At 35.2% G+C, this 17,526-nt stretch overlaps 2 protein-coding genes across 2 annotated transcripts; both read right to left on the bottom strand.

Moving 5' to 3' along the window:
* Positions 1-1,873: 1,873 nt before the first annotated feature.
* LOC124443506 (fibroblast growth factor receptor 4-like) lies at positions 1,874-11,656 on the bottom strand. The gene is made up of 17 exons (XM_046993959.1): positions 11,635-11,656; positions 11,262-11,339; positions 8,599-8,883; positions 7,817-7,846; positions 7,113-7,376; positions 6,270-6,466; positions 5,884-6,022; positions 5,499-5,779; positions 5,096-5,258; positions 4,908-5,018; positions 4,393-4,577; positions 4,102-4,224; positions 3,863-3,933; positions 3,550-3,590; positions 3,168-3,264; positions 2,930-3,035; positions 1,874-2,583 (listed from the first exon to the last, which is right to left on the bottom strand). Exons 1-17 carry the CDS (start codon positions 11,654-11,656, stop codon positions 2,242-2,244), a joined length of 2,535 nt encoding a protein of 844 aa, XP_046849915.1. The 3' UTR covers positions 1,874-2,241.
* Positions 11,657-13,656: 2,000 nt separating this feature from the next.
* On the bottom strand, positions 13,657-15,487 carry LOC124444513. The gene is made up of 3 exons (XM_046995139.1): positions 14,963-15,487; positions 14,046-14,157; positions 13,657-13,821 (listed from the first exon to the last, which is right to left on the bottom strand). Exons 1-2 carry the CDS (start codon positions 15,437-15,439, stop codon positions 14,059-14,061), a joined length of 576 nt encoding a protein of 191 aa, XP_046851095.1. The 5' UTR covers positions 15,440-15,487; the 3' UTR covers positions 13,657-13,821; positions 14,046-14,058.
* Between the last annotated feature and the right edge of the window lie 2,039 nt (positions 15,488-17,526).

Genomic DNA, 17,526 nt, shown 5'->3' with positions numbered 1-17,526 from the left:
CTTGATCGTTGGGTATTCTAAAGAAATCTACAAGCACGAGCGATACAGGAATGACACTTTTAAAAACGGAAAGCTTATCATATTTATCAGTTTGTTTTGTCAAGTGATTTTCGAGGAGACAATTCAATCAGTTGTGATTTTCTATTATATTATTCGATGTTCCGTCGTTTTCAGTTTCTGGAAAACAAGCTTGTTATTATGTACTCTAGTTAGTTTGGTCATAGCTGGCTCTACGTTCATGAAATCAGCGTACATGTGGTTCAAGAAAGAGGAGAGTTTACCAAGAAAATACCCATCATGCCTTGCACCTTGTTATAGCTTGTATGCATCACATGTCAGCTGCATGGTCTTGTGCATCTTTAGTGGCCTTTTGGCTTTTGGGCTTTTTATTTTGAACGCTATATCCGTTGCTGATGTTATCAAGTATTCTGAAGTGGATGTACCGCATCTTCTTGCAAATAACCAATATGGCAACCATACACCATTGTTTGTGATATCAATAAGAAAACTGGTTGTTTCGCCTGATGAAGATATCATTCAAAGGTTGCCGTGCACTCGGTCGAAAGCAAAACCTAGTCATTTTCTTGATGACAAGAATTCCTTGAATTGCACCACTGCAATTTTGAGTCTTTCTTTTGCAAAACCAATAAAGAAAGTCAGCTACCAACTGTCCTATTGTTTCCAAAATGACAGCAATTGCATGTCGGTAAAGGCAACAAATATTTCTTTGCACTACAGTCATGATCTTTGCTCCTTGGATCTGCCTATCTTTAAGTACATTGGTGACCCTAAACATTCCGTTCAAACAACACTAACTGGTAAACCATCACAAAAACCAACCAACAGCAGTGAAACTTGATAAGGCCCGGTTCAAACGCTGAATTTACATGTGCCGAATGCATTATAAACAAAAGATAATGAGATGAAATTCCTCATTACCTTTTGTTTTAAATGCATTCGGCTCATGTATACTTCGACGTTTAAACTTGGCCTAACTCTATATTTTCATCATAGAATTAATGTAATTGCTATCAACATCCATTGCATTTCAATATGTGAAATGGCTTCGTTAAAACTTCGAAAACTATCGTAAGAATATTCACATTGTGTTTGATTCTGTATTTATAACATATTTAAAGGAATCCTTTCATTTAACAATTAAAGTATGAAAAAATTCTCTCGGTCATTTAATTATTTGGTCATAAACCCTTGGTACTTTGACATTCTATAGTTCGTGCGTATAATTACACCTCACAAGACATTTTTTGTTTCGCAACGGTTATCATTATTCAAGTTTTATGCACGATTATTAACTTTCAGTGTTGTGCTAAATTTTTTTTTACTTTCTACGTCATCTGTTCAACGTTGGTGGTCTTAAAACATAGGTCGACGCGATTTTTTAAGACACAAGAAAGTGGAACTTTGGCACATGTTGTCTGAGCCATTTTCGTTTAGCGAAGTATGGTCAAAGAAAGTTATTCATACCAAAGTACGGTCAAAGAAAGTTATTCATACCAAAGTATGGTCAAAGAAAATTATTCACACCAAAGTATGGTCAAAGAAAGTTATTCATACCAAAGTATGGTCAAAGAAAATTATTCATACCAAAGTATGGTCAAAGAAAATTATTCATACCAAAGTATGGTCAAAGAAAGTTATTCACACCAAAGTATGGTCAAAGAAAGTTATTCATACCAAAGTATGGTCAAAGAAAGTTATTCATACCAAAGTATGGTCAAAGAAAATTATTCATACCAAAGTATGGTCAAAGAAAATTATTTATACCAAAGTATGGCAAAGAAAATTATTCTTACCAAACAGCCTTGAGCAGGTCGTCAATATCTTACACTCAGTGCATTTTAATTAATGCATCTTTTAGTGACCAACTACATAACATTTATTAGATAAAAAAAACCCCAGCAATTTGTCTGGATAAATGCTATTGGTAATTCGCTATTACTTTTATTGACGAAATACGAGATCTCCATTTTTTACTTTGTTCTCTCCTACCCATCCCTCCTCAGGTGTTCGAATATTTTAAAAAGCAGTAAATTCATACTGTCAACTGTATAAGTTACTATCTATGTACATTCTGATCGCCACATACGATTTAACGCCTTTCTGTAAATCTGTATACTTCCCCCCAGACGATTTTATGGAACAAAACATTGTTTATCTGAAGGATGCTGAAGGTACAAATCATCTCGAACTATATCCACCTGTTGACACTCCTCCCAAAATTTATACATCGCTTTCCATTGATTTTAATGCACGTGGATTTGATGACGGTTCAAAGTCCGTTTTTAGTAGCTCAGACTGTTCTCCGTCGACAACTGAAATACCATCTGAAAGAAGTTCGGATTCGATAAGTCCACTATCACTGCTTGTACGTTTCAGCGCTCTTTCATTATCACAGTCTTTCTCTAACAGTTCTTCCTCTTCGTCGATATCATTTTCTTCGCTTGTGAATACGTTATTACCGATGGCCGTGGGGACTGAACTCAAGCCATGGTTAGGTTCGGATTCAGATAAAGTCCTTGGAGTCATTGGGCTATGCATTGGTAGTTCAACATCAACGTACTCCTGAAAAATGATAATTATTACATTGAAAATGATTAAGTTCTACAGATTTTGTCAGGTAATGTTAAGATCCTGTAAGGCAAAGATTCCGTACGTATGGTTAAAATCCCGTGAAGTTATGGGATCCAGTGAGGTAAAGATCTTGTATATTAAACATCCTTAAAGGCGAAGTGTGTGAAGAAAAAGTCCTGCTAGACCAAAATGCCATGATACAAAGATCTTGCAACGCAAAGGCCAATGCCACGTAAATTCACTCATTTATTTTTACACTTGATAGTGAATCACAAATTCAATCCATTTAAAGGGTGCCTTGTATAATTGAAATTGCATAAGAAAATGAAGCACATACATCGGTTGTCATGTTGACCAATTCGTCGTTCAACTCTTTCACAATGTCTGAAAAATGAGGTCGTGATGCTGGTTCTTCTTGCCAACATCGTAGAAGGAGGTCATACCTATATGAGAGTTAGTCAATGAAGCCTAGTCAAATATTTAATGAATATTTTGGTGCTCTGTCCAGAAGATGATACTGAATTCACATAAACATTCAAAGAACAACGTTTGAACTGACCGCATATTTTACTTACAGTTCAGGTGGACAATTGGGTGGTCTTTCCATGCGATACCCGGATTTCAGAAGTTCGAAAAGTTTCTCCAACGGTACACTGGGGTATGGCGTTCCACCTGGGAATCCAAGGCAATTTAAAAAATCATGTTCATACACGAATTTCAAAAGCTTCGGATGCGCTCGACTTTAATAAAAATGAAATGGGATGAAGCCAAAAGAACTAAGTCCTTGAGAATTATTAGAGAGATTTAGCAAACACGACGTATCGTCTAAGACGCCGTGAAAATGGCGTAAATATGGCGTGGACCCAACTATCTATGGGAATATCACGCCATTTTTACGCCATTTTCACGACGTCTTAGACGATACGTCGTGTTTGCTAAATCTCACTATTTACTCACCGAACGTAAATATTTCCCAAGCCAGAACACCAAAGGCCCATCTATATCAAGTGAAATATTCATGTTTTATTTCGAGAGTAATGTTTACAATCGACTTGTTGATTCACTTAATCTCAATTAGATTTTTTGGTCAGTCTGTATCGAAGAAGAACAGACTGACCAAAAAATCTAACCAAATCGTTGTTTGCAGGAACGACAGCGAATGAAACTATTTGTTCAGCAGGAATGAATGAAAAAGTATAATCCTTATCGTACAAAGTGACATCGTGCTTATAAATGAATTGTCTTTAAAGTTCGTCTTTGAAACACTTACACGTCACTTTGTATAGTATAAACACGGTCAAACAACGCTTCCAATGCCATCCATTTTACTGGCAAGCGACCCTGTAACGATATTAAATAAGAAAATATTTCGTAATTATTCTTCATCATCTACATGGTGAAGTTCTAGAAGATCTAAATCTTTGAAGAGATTCGACAAGATGCGAAATAGTTAGGGTTATGTTAACTTATAGTTTTACAGACAACGTGTGAAAAGCGCGAAAAACTTACATCTGTTGTCTTTCTGTAATAGTCTATTTTATGGATGTCTCTTGCCAAACCAAAGTCTGCAATCTTCATCACTTTTTCATCCCAAACTAGTACATTTCGCGCGGCCAGATCACGATGAATGCACTGTTGAAGAGAGTAATTAGTTATCTTAACTGCGATGCATTCATTTGAATTGACTTTCAACTCAAGTTACATAAAGTAAGCTTAAATTCAAATGAGTTTGGGAGCACTGTTTGGTAGAGCTGCGCTTTAACTTCGCACCCAGGCTCTTTCTATTCGTCGTGGGCATACCTTCATCGAAGCTAAGTATTCCATACCCCTGGCCACTTGATAACTGAACGATATAAAATCTCTCAGTGACAGTATTTCGTCTATCAGTGGGCCAGCGACAACGCCTGGTCGTTGGGGTCGGCGATCACGTAAATACTCACGGAGATTTCCATGCGGTGCATACTCCACCACAACCAATGGTGGCCCTTGGTAAAGGAAGGGAAAATTCAGACATGTACGTTTGGTAATTGTAATACTTCTGAGCATGATTTTTAAGTGAAGATTTTTCAACTGAGGTAAAAGATTAGTGAGGTCGAAGTTTGATTAGGAAGTAAATGCCATGCCTTTCAAGCGCGATTTGATTTCGTTTCACGAGGACAACTCAATTGAGTAAGTATGAAAGCGCAGTTTTAAAAGTTGAGATTATTTCCACTCTGTTGAGCTTGTGGAGATAATTAATAAACTGCAAGGGTTACATTGTTAAAGTACGTAGCAAATGAAAGGTTAAAGGGGATGGTTATTTGATATATTTGTACCATTCTGAGTGCAGCATCCAATGAGATTGATGATATTTTTATGTCGGCCAATCTTCTTCATCACCTCTAACTCGGAAACTAAATCAGCAAACTCAACATCCGTTGCATCATCTGTAGGCAAGATCAAAGAAATTTATCGTGATGAGAGCTACGAACTTGTTCTGGCTGACTTACGAGATGCATCATACCTTTTAAAGTCTTTACTGCCACCGTCAGACGCATAGAACCCAGGCGAGGTACGTATGCCTCAGCTTTAAGTACCCGGCCAAAAGCTCCTTCCCCTATTGTTCCGAGGAGTCGAACATTTTCACGATTGATATCCCAGTCGTCGTCATATGGAATTTCGCTTGTCTGGAAAAAGAAAATGGAAGATGGTTTTAAGAAAATGGAAGATGTTTCGAAAGAAATGGAAGATGTTTCCTATGAAGAGGAAGCAGCAAAAAAATGCCATTTTTAGCGTGAAAGGTTTTGTAGATATCAAATTGCTTGAACATTATCTCGTTTTCATGCAAGTCAATAAATAACTGATGAGTCATGTCACGTGAACGTGGCAGTAACACGTGACATGGAATAATCGATGTTGATTATTACCTGTGACATATTTGAATGCAAGCGAAGACGTGTCTTACTCGGCCCAGCTTGATAACTTTGTATTGTGTTGGGGATGACCTCTTCAAGCGGATACCAATTGTTGTCAAAGCTCAACTTGCTCGTGCGTTTATGTCTGTAGCACATGGCTATCACGATCACCAGAAAAAGGATTGTTGCTCCTACGCTAATGCCGATGATCATGAGAATTTTAGTTGTCTTTGTTCGACGGGTAGTACTCGATGGAGTCACTTTCGGGTTGTGTGGAGCAGGTCTTTCTGGGACTGATAAAATGTGACGTTTTTCTTTAAATATAGTGTGATTTTCGTGCACGAGCCCTTACAACACCATTCCCCTTATCTTCAACGATAAGTTTGAAAATTTTTACCTTCGGAAATCACAAACAACCAAAAATTCTCTTTTTTTGTTCCTATTTCGTTCCTTGCTGCGCACGCGTATTTCTGTGCATCGGAAAGAGAAACATTCTCAAAGGTCCATTTTACAGTATGCCATGTTAGAGTAGTTTCCTAAAAGAGAGATTACTTTATGAATTTCTTAATTTTTGTAACACTTTGCGATTTGTAACATTTTGAAACTAATACGACGACTTATGAACTTAACGATCACTCAAGGATAACCAAAAATGACACTACAACTGCTTTTGCGGGCTTTGTCAAGGTAGTTCAGCAATCAGTTCATTTATATAAACAGCATTGTTCTTATGTTTCTCCATAGTGGAATTACTTTCGTTCGCCCTTCATGTATTTTTCATACCCTCGTTTTGCCACTGTCTATCATTGTCACTCTTCCTCCAATTTTTACAACTTCTTCAGTCCCGTTTGGCAGTACGCGAAGAAGTTGGAATTCTGGTTTATCACGATTTACGGCTTTGCATTCAACAGCAATCGTGTCTCCAAGTACAACCGTGTGGTTTTTAATGTCTTGCATAACCGGTGAAGAACGGGTTTTCTCTGAAACAACACACAAGAATGCTCAAAAATTGATTTGTACTCGATAAACGGAACGTCTTCCCGTGTTTTTAGCAATGCGTTTTGTTAGGATAGTTCAATACTCTAGTGGAAATTGTGTCCATTAACGTTTATTGTAACTCAGTTCAATACTCTAGTGGAAATTGTGTCCATTAACGTTTATTGTAACTCAGTTCAATACTCTAGTGGAAATTGTGTCCATTAACGTTTATTGTAACTCAGTTCAATACTCTAGTGGAAAATGTGTCCATTAACGTTTATTGTAACTCAGTTCAATACTCTAGTGGAAATTGTGTCCATTAACGTTTATTGTAACTCAGTTCAATACTCTAGTGGAAAATGTGTCCATTAACGTTTATTGTAACTCTTTCTTATTTTGAACTAATACATGGATGACTGTTACGTAAGCTGACGTTCCATTTAAATGATTTGCTTATGGCATTTTAACGTAGCTTCAACTTCCTTTTGAAAAGCGCCCATTCTTATGCTGGCTAAATGTTCTTATTTTTTTCACAGTTCTAGAATTTTATATAACAATCCATATCTGCATGCTATGTAATTTATTTCATAACTTAGTCATGCGTTTGATATTCATGACTTGTTTCTACTGTTTGCCGATTTTACTTACTTTCAATGGTGACTGTAAAAATTCGTTGAATTGCACCTTTCCCGTTTGACACTATACACTTGTACTTGGCGTTTGTTTTGGAATCAGGAGATTTAACTCTGAGTGTCGATCCGTCATTATTGCTGTTCTTCAACTGTTCACTTCCTTTGTACCAAATTATAGTTGGCTTTGGATAACCACCTGCCGTGCAGTCAAGTACAGGCGCTCTCTTGTCTTTTCTTTTGTAAGTTATGACCAAAGATACGTTTTTCGTGAAATATGGCTCTGGTGGTTGGAAACGTGCGTACTTAAAATAATTGCATCATTAACATAAAACCAACCAACTGTATACACAAGTTGTTTCTTATTGATGTTTGTTTTAAATTAATTGCATCATTAACATAAAACCAACCAACTGTATACACAAGTTGTTTCTAATTGATGTTTGTTTTAAATTAATTGCATCATTAACATAAAACCAACCAACTGTATACACAAGTTGTTTCTAATTGATGTTTGTTTTAAATTAATTGTATCATTAACATAAAATCAACTGGACGCAAATTGTTTTTGATTGCTTGTAATAAATGTTAAAGTTTTTCACCACGACAAAATCCTTATTTTTTAACTTACAAGCCACGTTCGCCAAGGTTCAATAATATGTCAAATAAATGGCGACATGTGCATATAGAAATTTGGTAATTTAGTATGGAAAATAGGCTTACTTTTATAAACACGAGAGTCGTTGACATGATCTATATAAATAAAAAATTGTATGGTTAGCTCATATAAGAGTGCGCACATAGCTTGCCACATAAGGCCCACCTTGCAGGATAATTGGAGGGGGATAATTTTCAAATATTCCTGTTTTGCTGTATTAAGTTTCTCTGAAATCAATTGTTTTCTGCTGTTTTTAAATATACATACATGAATAGTACCTCTCCCCTCCCCCCCTCAATAATATCGGGGTTGCTACGACACTGTTGCCACGTGCATAAGGCTGATAACATCATCTGTTTATGTATTTCAGGCGATGACCACATCAGAATTCCACACAACAACAGTTTACCAACATCTTTGTTTATGGATTTAAAATAAACGACAAAATTTTTTACGATAAACATGTTGCGACTTACATTAAGTCATCTTCAGTACGAGAGTGAGTTAAGTATTTACAATGCTTAATTTATAATAGATTCAGCATTGCAAATACTTAACTGAATTTATAATAGTTTCAGCATTGTAAATACTTAACTAAATTTATAATAGATTCAGTATTGTAAACACTTAACTAAATTTATAATAGATTCAGTATTGTAAACACTTAACTAAATTTATAATAGATTCAGTATTGTAAACACTTAACTCATTCTCATACCACGAAGATGACTTAATGTAAGTCGAAACCTGTGTATCGTAAAAAATTTTGTCGTTTATTTTAAATATCTGGTGCTTCTAAGATCATGCAGAAATACCTTTGTTTACATTCAAATGGTGAAAAAGATACCTGAGTAAACTGTTAGGTTTATGATTTTTTCCACGTGACCGTCGTCATTTGTCGCTTCACAACGATATTGTCCTTGATCCTGGAATCGGACGTTTTTGATTTTCAGATATTTAAATGGCTTAATTCTATATTTGCGTCCACTTTTGATTGGTACGTCATTTTTGAACCACTTGTAGTCCGCTGACGTCGCCTCAATTGAGCATCGCAGGCGTTCTTCTTTACTTCCGTTCTTTACTTTTTTGTTTTCTGGACTTCCGTTACCTGCTGTGAACTTCGGAGCTTCGGCTACAAGAAAATGAGATGATTAGCTCATGTCGTCGCCCTGTAAACTCTTTTTTTTTATTTTGGTTATTATATACATGTGATTTGGGAGATGTACCTAGCTATGAAATCTGAAAGATACAATTATGTGATTTGGAACATACAATTATGTGATTTGGAACATATAATCATGTAATTTGGACGGTATGATGAGACATCTGGAAGATGTAACAAGATGAAACCAGAGAAGGGATTCGGTTTTCGTTTCCCAAAAAGACAGCATTTCCTGAAGTGATATCTGGCAAAGTGTTGTTGTTGTAGCTATAGCTTTGAGATTGGAATTTGGCTTGAAAAGGCTTTGCTTTTTAAATATAAAAAACCTCTAAACATAAAAACATTCGCTTTTTCACCTTAATTCACACCTCACACCATGGCTCATGATGGTCATTTCGTCAATGTCAAAAGTCCGTTGATCAAATGTGAATTTCGACAATCCTCTTTTTGTCAAAAGTTCAATTTCTTAAGAAGTTTTTGTTTACCAAATCTTATTGCCATCTTGCAAGTGATGTGTATCATATGAAAGCTCTTGAAGTATCAGACGGTCATGTCATTAGAAATTCCTGCAATTTCAGCTATGCAAAGTCCACTTTTATAAATTGAAGATTTTAACCTGGTTCTGTTGATGACGATTGAAGTCAATCGAAAAGCATAAAATTTATTAAAGAAATTAAATTATTTGCTGGTTGAGATTTCATACGTGAGATGAGACAGCCGATGTACCACAAGTTTCGTATCAGGACCTGATATAAGGTTTTAAGAGCTGTCTGATAACAATAATTCTAATCCTTCCTCACACAGCTTCGCATGCATATTTTCGTCTCGACATTAAGGGATTAGCATTGGAATCAAATGACGACCATATTGTTTTGAAATTAAAAAAAAATTTCGCGTTTTTATCAACGTTTCTCTTAGCCATTAAGTCGAGATAAAGTTCTTAGAACAAACATTCATTCATTTTAGCATTGTTATCTCACAGATTTGTAGCCATAATATAGATTTTTGCTCCATAATAGTTAACAATAGTTTTTTTACTCAACCGGTGTTTTGCTGACTATATCCAGGTTATAACCTGCAATACATAGATAAACGAAGTGATTACCGAGAATTGTGCATGGGAATGTCTGTTGCCTATAATGTTGATGTTTTTATGTTTCGTATGACGTCTACGTTTTGTATCATGCTGATAAATTGATCGTGTAGCGAACAAAGCCAGATGGATGCAATAACTGCAATATTTATAGTGCTGTTTTTCTTTTGAAATTGTGATTTGTTGCCAAAAACTCTTTTAATCGTTGGAAAGAACAAAAATGCTTGAATCATAAAAATTAGTCAACTGCATTGTGGGTAAATATGCATTCACTTATATGATAATTGTATATAATCAACTGCATTGTGGGTGAATATAGATTCATTGACTATCGACAAATCACCTTATATATGAGATTTTATGTCTGTTAACATCACGTGAACACAAGTATGTGTCCTAAGACAATCAACATGCTTTTCCCATACAATTTGACTTTTGCGTCGTTTGCTATGTAAAATTTCAAACATCGTCATTTACTGCTTGTTATGACAACGGATATTTTGCTTCTTAAAAGTCTTTAGGCAATACTTTTCTTTACGTCGTTTTCCTTTCATCACTACGTCTGCATAAATGCAGGATTATCTTCAAATAATTGTAGAAAGCAGTGTAATTGGATTTTGATCCAAACTGAATTTTTCATAAAAGGATGTTCGAAAAATGTATTTAGGACAAATGTAAATAGGAAATGAGCAAACTTTTTCATCTGCAACAGCAATGCAACAACGACACTATAATGCATTGGGTTTGCCATTGGCAGTTGGGTATTGTAACATTGACTTTATAATGCAGGAGTACTACTCTTCCTGCTCAATCAACATGCCGTTATGTAAATTTTAAAGTACATCTTTCAATCGAGCTTGTTGTTTCATAGCCATAAATAGAACTTGTTTCTACATCTTTTATAAAACCCAAATACGTAGAATTACAATACAGATGGAGGGCCTTGCTGGGAATAATATTTCGTTTGAGGAGGTACTTAGTATCACATAATTATATAATTATAATTTACTTTCAAAAAACTTGTTGAATGTAACTGCAATTAGCAAAATAAAAGTTTTCCTATTCTGCTAATTCTTCAAACCCAATAGTGTTTTCTTCAATTGTTTAAAAGAAATGTGCTCACAATTAGTTTATAGTATTGTTCATTCTTCTTTGGTAGATACAAAGTTCCCGGCCCGGCAGGGTTTTGTCTCGAAACCGCTATAGTATCTTATTTATGTTGATATTTTCAAACGAGCATAAAAATTTAACCAACCTGAACAAGCACACCATAATGCAACGAGAGTGAGTAGCGTACAGGTATGGCGTTCGACTTTTAAAACGGAAACCGCATCTTAGCAAGTTGATTGACTCAATTCAAAGATAATTGAAACGATATACGTAATATACGGCGTGTTCATATGTCCACAGGCGTTTTTGATCATCTGTTGGCGTCTTCCAGCACTATATTAAAATGAATAACATATGTTCAGAGATACATTTTACAACCTTGTTATATGTTTCATCAATAACACGACATTTGAGGTATTAATTACGGCCACGGCGATAAATGCATAACTTCTCGCAAGTGTCTCTTTGAAATTGTATCCATATTGTTATTTTTGAAACACTTAAAACGAAGCGTTTACCCATACGTAGGTATTGTTCCATATTTCTCATGCAACATCTGTCCGCATGGTTCGTTCTTTTAACTTGTTCACAGTAAAACTGACGAGTGAACATTAATAAGTCATTTTCCGAAGTAAACACAAGTTTAGCAGGCGGTCTCTATTCTTTTACGCGCGATATTGACGACATGTTACCAGGCATTCCTTAAGACAAGTAGCCACTGAAAATGGTCATGTGTGCGTCTTGTATACAAGTACATAGATATATAACTAATACTTACAGTTACCCTTCCTTGCGGTGGTTATCGATAGAGGCCGAACTTTATCATGTCAAATTATCACCATGCTTTGATATTGTCATAATTTTCGTCGCTATTTTATCGTTTTTGTTCATTTAAGTTCAAGGTTATATGATACGCTGAATAATACCAATCAAGGATTAATTGCTTAGTCGTCTTATTTTTAGTGGCTGCGTAGACAAAAGACTTTTTTGTGATTTCCTGTGTCTTTGTTTCAGCCAATCGTTGCTTGACGGACACACGCTGTGTCGATCTTTCGAAAAAAAATTCTTTTATCTTTCGAATTATTGCTGCAGAGGCATTTTTGTCGAAAGCTCATGAATTTACGGTTGTGTTTGGTGGCGTTGGGTGGCGCAGAGTGGTTCGAGTCATTGCACTGAATAAACAAATGGATAATGAAAGGGTACCTTAGTGTAAACATGCTTCTACTTTTAAATTTGCCTTCTCAGTAGACACGCGTATCTCAAGACCTATATTTTACATTTTACTTTACTCTCGTAATGATCTCTTTTTTGACTGTGCGTGGAAACTGGAGCTGGTTAAAAATTTACTTGTAAATACTGCCATTTTCTTTGTAAAAAGTTACATTACTAAAAGGAAACATATAGTCCGAAGAAAAATTTTCATCTTGAACTCAATAATAGCGAGAATACAGACAAGACAATTTCTTGCAATCTTACTGCAAATTACGATATAGATCGATCCTGTGCAGCTGTGCTACAAGAAAATCTTCTACTCTTAAAATTATTGAAGCCTTAAACATCATCAAACTGTACTTAAAAAGCAAGGTCACCTCAATAATAGCGAGAATACAGACAAGACAATTTCTTGCAATCTTACTGCAAATTGCGATATAGATCGATCCTGTGCAGCTGTGCTACAAGAAAATATTCTACTCTTAAAATTATCGAAGCCTTAAACATCATCAAACTGTATTTAAAAAGCAAGTTCACCTCGTCAATACTATTTTTGTAGCAAACATATTTTATATTCAACTAAAGTTTTTGTCATTCTTTATCCTAATTTTTATGCCAATAATTCGTCCGAGTTTTTTCATGCGACGTTAAATGGTTGTATAACTCCAGGTGCGAATTTCGAACTCATTTACTCCTAAGTAATCGAGTAAGATGTTGTAATGATTGTTTTTCTCAGAGAGAGGATTTTGTTTCAGCTGTTCTAACGCTCTAGATGAGTGTATTTTCCTTGCTCAAAGATAATTCAAAATCATTTTGAAACATTCTGGATAACTCCCCCCTCTCCTCTCCCTCCAGGAGTACTGCTCTTAGCTTGCCTATTGCATGTTTCTTTTCTCAATGAAGAAGTCTTCTATTTGCCATAAGTTTGCTAGCATTCTAACTGTCGTTTAGTGCCCCCCTAGTGTTTCTTTTTCTTCCCTCTCTCACATTTCACTACTTTTGTAATTCGAATCAGGTGTTCATCGACGTGTTGAAACTTAACTGCAGTGTTTAGTTAAAAAAAAAGTAAAAGCTCTGAAATTTTGTTGAAGGTGTTCTGGGTTGGAAAAAAATGGTATCATATTGCCGAATTCTCTAATCCTCTTGGTTTATTTGACGTAGGGCTTAGTAATGTAAGTCAGTTCATTTCTTGATTAAATTTGTGAAAGTGTGAACGTTACAAGCCTGTACAATTAGACATCCGATCTAGACGGCAAAGGAGGTTAAGACTTACTTTGTCAATTACCTATAAACTTGAACTCGAATATGACTTTGAAAAGTTATAAACGTTTTTGTAGCCGCCAAATTTTATTGCAAAGAGATAAAAGAATACTAATGATTTTCTACTTTTTTCATTACAGTTAACGCAAACAGTACTTAAATCAAAATTAACGTCATTTAATTAAAACTTTCGTCTTTTTTCTTCGTGAAACTTGACCCCTTCATTCAGGGGCGGATACAGGATTTCATCGAGGGAGAGGGAAAGGTGCATTATATGGAAATGTGCAATAAAATTTAGTTTTCATGAACCCTCTTCTTGTATGGTTGTAGAGTTGTGCAAATTTCGTGAATGAAGTGACCAACATACAACGTGTTCCTTTCTCAATTTTTAGTGTTTTATTTTCGATATCGCTCTTTTCAGAATTCAAATGAGGGACATAAGAAATTTTTAGGTGGCACGTTCACCCCAGCTACCCTCCATAAGGAGGCTTCCGGCGACTTCTACGAGGACGTGTGTTGAACTCGTCTCCAAACCCCCTTTCAATACCGTCCCACTCAATTATCTTCTCCTATAGAGGGAGTAGAAGAAAGATGGTTAGTTTAGGCCGTTTTTTGGTCTGTGTGTGATATTTTAGCATGCAGAATACTTAAATCTTTCAAGGAGAAATTGGCAATTTGGATATGGTCTGATTCAAATCTACTTGTATGTCTAGGCATATTGTGGATGTTTTCGCCGTACTGGCGTTCAAGAAATCTGTTAAAAGTTTTTATCAAGCACTCGATTTATATAAATAGTAAATATATTTTTTGATTCATTTGCAATGTTTGTCACTTACGCGATCTCGGGTGACTTTCACGTGTGTAGGTCTTACAGGTCTTACACTTTGACAAGGTAGACAACTCTCAACACAAAATTACCGAACGTCAACTCAAACATTTTCACAAAACTGTAAATATCTCATAAATAAATAGAAAAACACAAAAAACAAAACATCTAATTAACAACGAATAATTTTACTATACCTTTGAAGGTTTTTAACATTAAAATGTATTTCTATGCACATGAAAAAAGCGAATGTTTTTAGGGTTTGTGGCAAATATTTTTTAAAACCTACGCTGGGGGACACTCATCTAAATATTCGTCATATTTTTCAATGCTCAAAAGCATCTCAGATTGGCTGAATTTATGTGAAAACAATTGAAAAAACTATAGTGACGCGCATTTTTATATTGTCCTTGATGATACTGGTCAACGCCAGTATCATTAAGATTGTTGTGCATTAATTACGAGTTACGTTGAATAGCAACATGACTTTGAATAAATTTTAAATCTATATTAAGCTGTTAATAATGGCTATAATCATTGTAGCATACCTTCTTTCCGATCGTTTTAGTAAATTCGTTTTCTAATCCTAAATAATTAATTAAGATCCAGTAATCATTATTTTTCTCTTGAGGAGGACTGGGTATTATCGCTTGGCGTTCACATGATTGCATTTTCTTCGCACGAAGATAATTTAAAATAAACTTGAAGCATTCAGGATCGTAATCCAAAAATACGTTTCCATCTTTATCTTTGGTCAAACGATCTTCCCATCTGCCGCTGAACATTGATGCAAGTAGAGAATTGTCAATTTGACACAATGTTGATCTCAGACACGTCATTGATTCGCCTCCGACATTCAAGGAAATAACATCGTCACTTTTGCTGTCGATTTGCATCATCTTGGTTTTCTCGTCTGTCAAACGTTTTTCTCGAGACTCCAGATCTTGACGTTGAGATTCTATACGTTGAAATTCATTTCGCAAGGCTGAGTTGAAATCTGTGAATCGTTGTTCAACATTTGCCATTTTGACAAATCGCACCTTCTGAATCAATGATATGTATATTACACTGGATAACGCATCCATGTATAAAATATAGTAAGATAATTGAAGCCGGAAGTTGGCTTATCTGATTATGACCTTCGTGGGGGCTATCGGTCCCACTTTACTATACTTTTGTATTACAAAAGCACAGTTTTTGCATTTTTATTCGTTCTACAAACTTTTGATTCAAGCAAAGTTTGTCTTTTTGGCTTTATAATGGCAGAAAATTGAGATGGTACAAGGTCGACCTGCATTGTTTTTAAACAAACTGGAGTTTATATGATGCTGCTGCTTCTTAAAAAATGTAGAAATATTACAGAATCCTACTACTGCTACCAAAATTTCATCTGCAATGACGTTTATGGAAGATTGCTACAAATTTACTTATTTAACAACACTTTGTTATTCACATCGCTAATATCATAATAATTTCAAATTATGTCTTTATTATATCAGTGAAGAAACAAAACAAATCGACATAGAAATATAATCAGAAAGACATTTTTATGAGCGATTGTAAGTTAAAAACGGTATCATCAAACTCTACGAGATGTACATCATTAAAATATGCGAATTAAAGTACCTCTGTTGTCATTAAGCGAAGCAAAGTTTTCAACCAGTTCCTATGTGAACAACTTTAATATCGACGGATATGTTAAAGATATGAATACCTTTGTTCTTACTTTGTTGTAAAATTGTAATTTAAGTATTCATCTTTTAAAAATGCCTCGCACGGCTGAAATTGTCCTCGTCACCTTCAACTTTCAAATTTCAATACAACTTGCCATCTTATTTTTCAGTCGTTACAAAGTCAAAAAAACAGATCTTCAGGGTTAAAACTCTCTACCGGTTTTCCTCTACATGTCATGAAAATTTTGCCTTAATCAGAAGTTTGTAAAAGGAATAAAAACGCGAAAACTGTGATTTTGTAATACAAAAGTATAGTTAAGTGGGACCGATACCCCCCATGAAGCCTGTAGCAATTGATCGATCTTCCGGCTTCAATTTTCGCAAGAGATGCGTTATCCAGTCTAATATACATATCAGTGGTCTTTTCTCTTATAACCATTTTAAACATTTCAAACATTTCAAACGTCACATGATTTGCATTTAGCTGCTTTAGTTTAGTAAAGGCAGATTGTACACTGTTGTTCAGAGAAGGATTGTTGGTATTGACGAACGTTTCGAAAACTTTAGCGTCACGATTGTCGAAACGTCAGTTATCATCAACAACAACATTCCTTCTCAGAACTCCACAAACCTGGACGATCTACGTCTACAAACATGTAACGATATTTCCAGATTCAAACCATTCACTTACATGTCTTCAGTTTGTTGCCTTTGTGGAAAATGTTTTAACCAATGAAATAAATCAAAAACTTATTGCATGAAAAAAACCATGACCAGCCGACCATTTGAAGAAATATAGTATAAAGCAAATTCCGAAAAAACAAGACTTCTTGAGATTACAAAATATGCATCAAAACAAGACGAGAAGTGAACTGTAAAGTTTCGACTTTATATCAAAGGCATCCTTAGAATAAATGACTTGTTTTTTCGGAATTTGCTTTATACTTTATTGCATGTATCCCGTCACTTTCCTTATGTAAAATGTTCCTAGCTTTGATGCATTTTACTGCGTGTCAGTTATTTAACAGCAAACTGATCACTGTATCTTAGAGTCTTCAATTTTTAAAATTGACATTTTTATACTGTTGTTTGTATATAGTTACCAAATGCTTACAAGAGCGTTTTCTCACGTCAATCATTGAGTGAGACTGATTTCTGTAGGGCAAACAAATAATTTACTTCTTGATTTTCTATTGCGTGTTCCGGCCGATCGTTGCTTGAAGGATACATCCAGTGTCATGTTTGAATAAATTTTATTTTATTATTCAAATCGTTAACGTACAGAAATTTTTGTTTCAAGCTCACATGATGTCAACTTTGCTTGGGGCTAAGTAGTTGAGTTCATCACTTTACTATGCTTTTATGTTGATCACGTGGTCTTGCATAGAATTACCACCTCCTTTTTCTGCTTTTTTTTTCTGAATTCCGTTATTAAAATG

The sequence above is a fragment of the Xenia sp. Carnegie-2017 genome, unplaced genomic scaffold (assembly GCF_021976095.1).
Source record: "Xenia sp. Carnegie-2017 unplaced genomic scaffold, XeniaSp_v1 HiC_scaffold_21, whole genome shotgun sequence".
NCBI classification, from domain to species: domain Eukaryota; kingdom Metazoa; phylum Cnidaria; class Anthozoa; order Malacalcyonacea; family Xeniidae; genus Xenia; species Xenia sp. Carnegie-2017.
The sequence above is the reverse complement of the archived record's forward strand: the minus strand, read 5'-3'. Positions and strand labels throughout refer to the sequence as shown.

Excerpts from the sequence above, each read along its gene's own strand:
- LOC124443506 (XM_046993959.1), bottom strand. The coding sequence starts at position 11,656 with ATGGAACAATACCTACGTATGG. Across the intron at positions 7,847-8,598 it reads AAACCTAACAGTTTACTCAG|ATCATGTCAACGACTCTCGT; the intron begins GTATCTTTTTCA and ends TTATTTATATAG. Across the intron at positions 3,591-3,862 it reads TATACTATACAAAGTGACGT|ATGGGCCTTTGGTGTTCTGG; the intron begins GTAAGTGTTTCA and ends CACTTGATATAG.
- LOC124444513 (XM_046995139.1), bottom strand. The coding sequence starts at position 15,439 with ATGGCAAATGTTGAACAACGATTCACAGATTTCAACTCAGCCTTGCGA. Across the intron at positions 14,158-14,962 it reads CTAAAACGATCGGAAAGAAG|GAGAAGATAATTGAGTGGGA; the intron begins GTATGCTACAAT and ends CTCCCTCTATAG.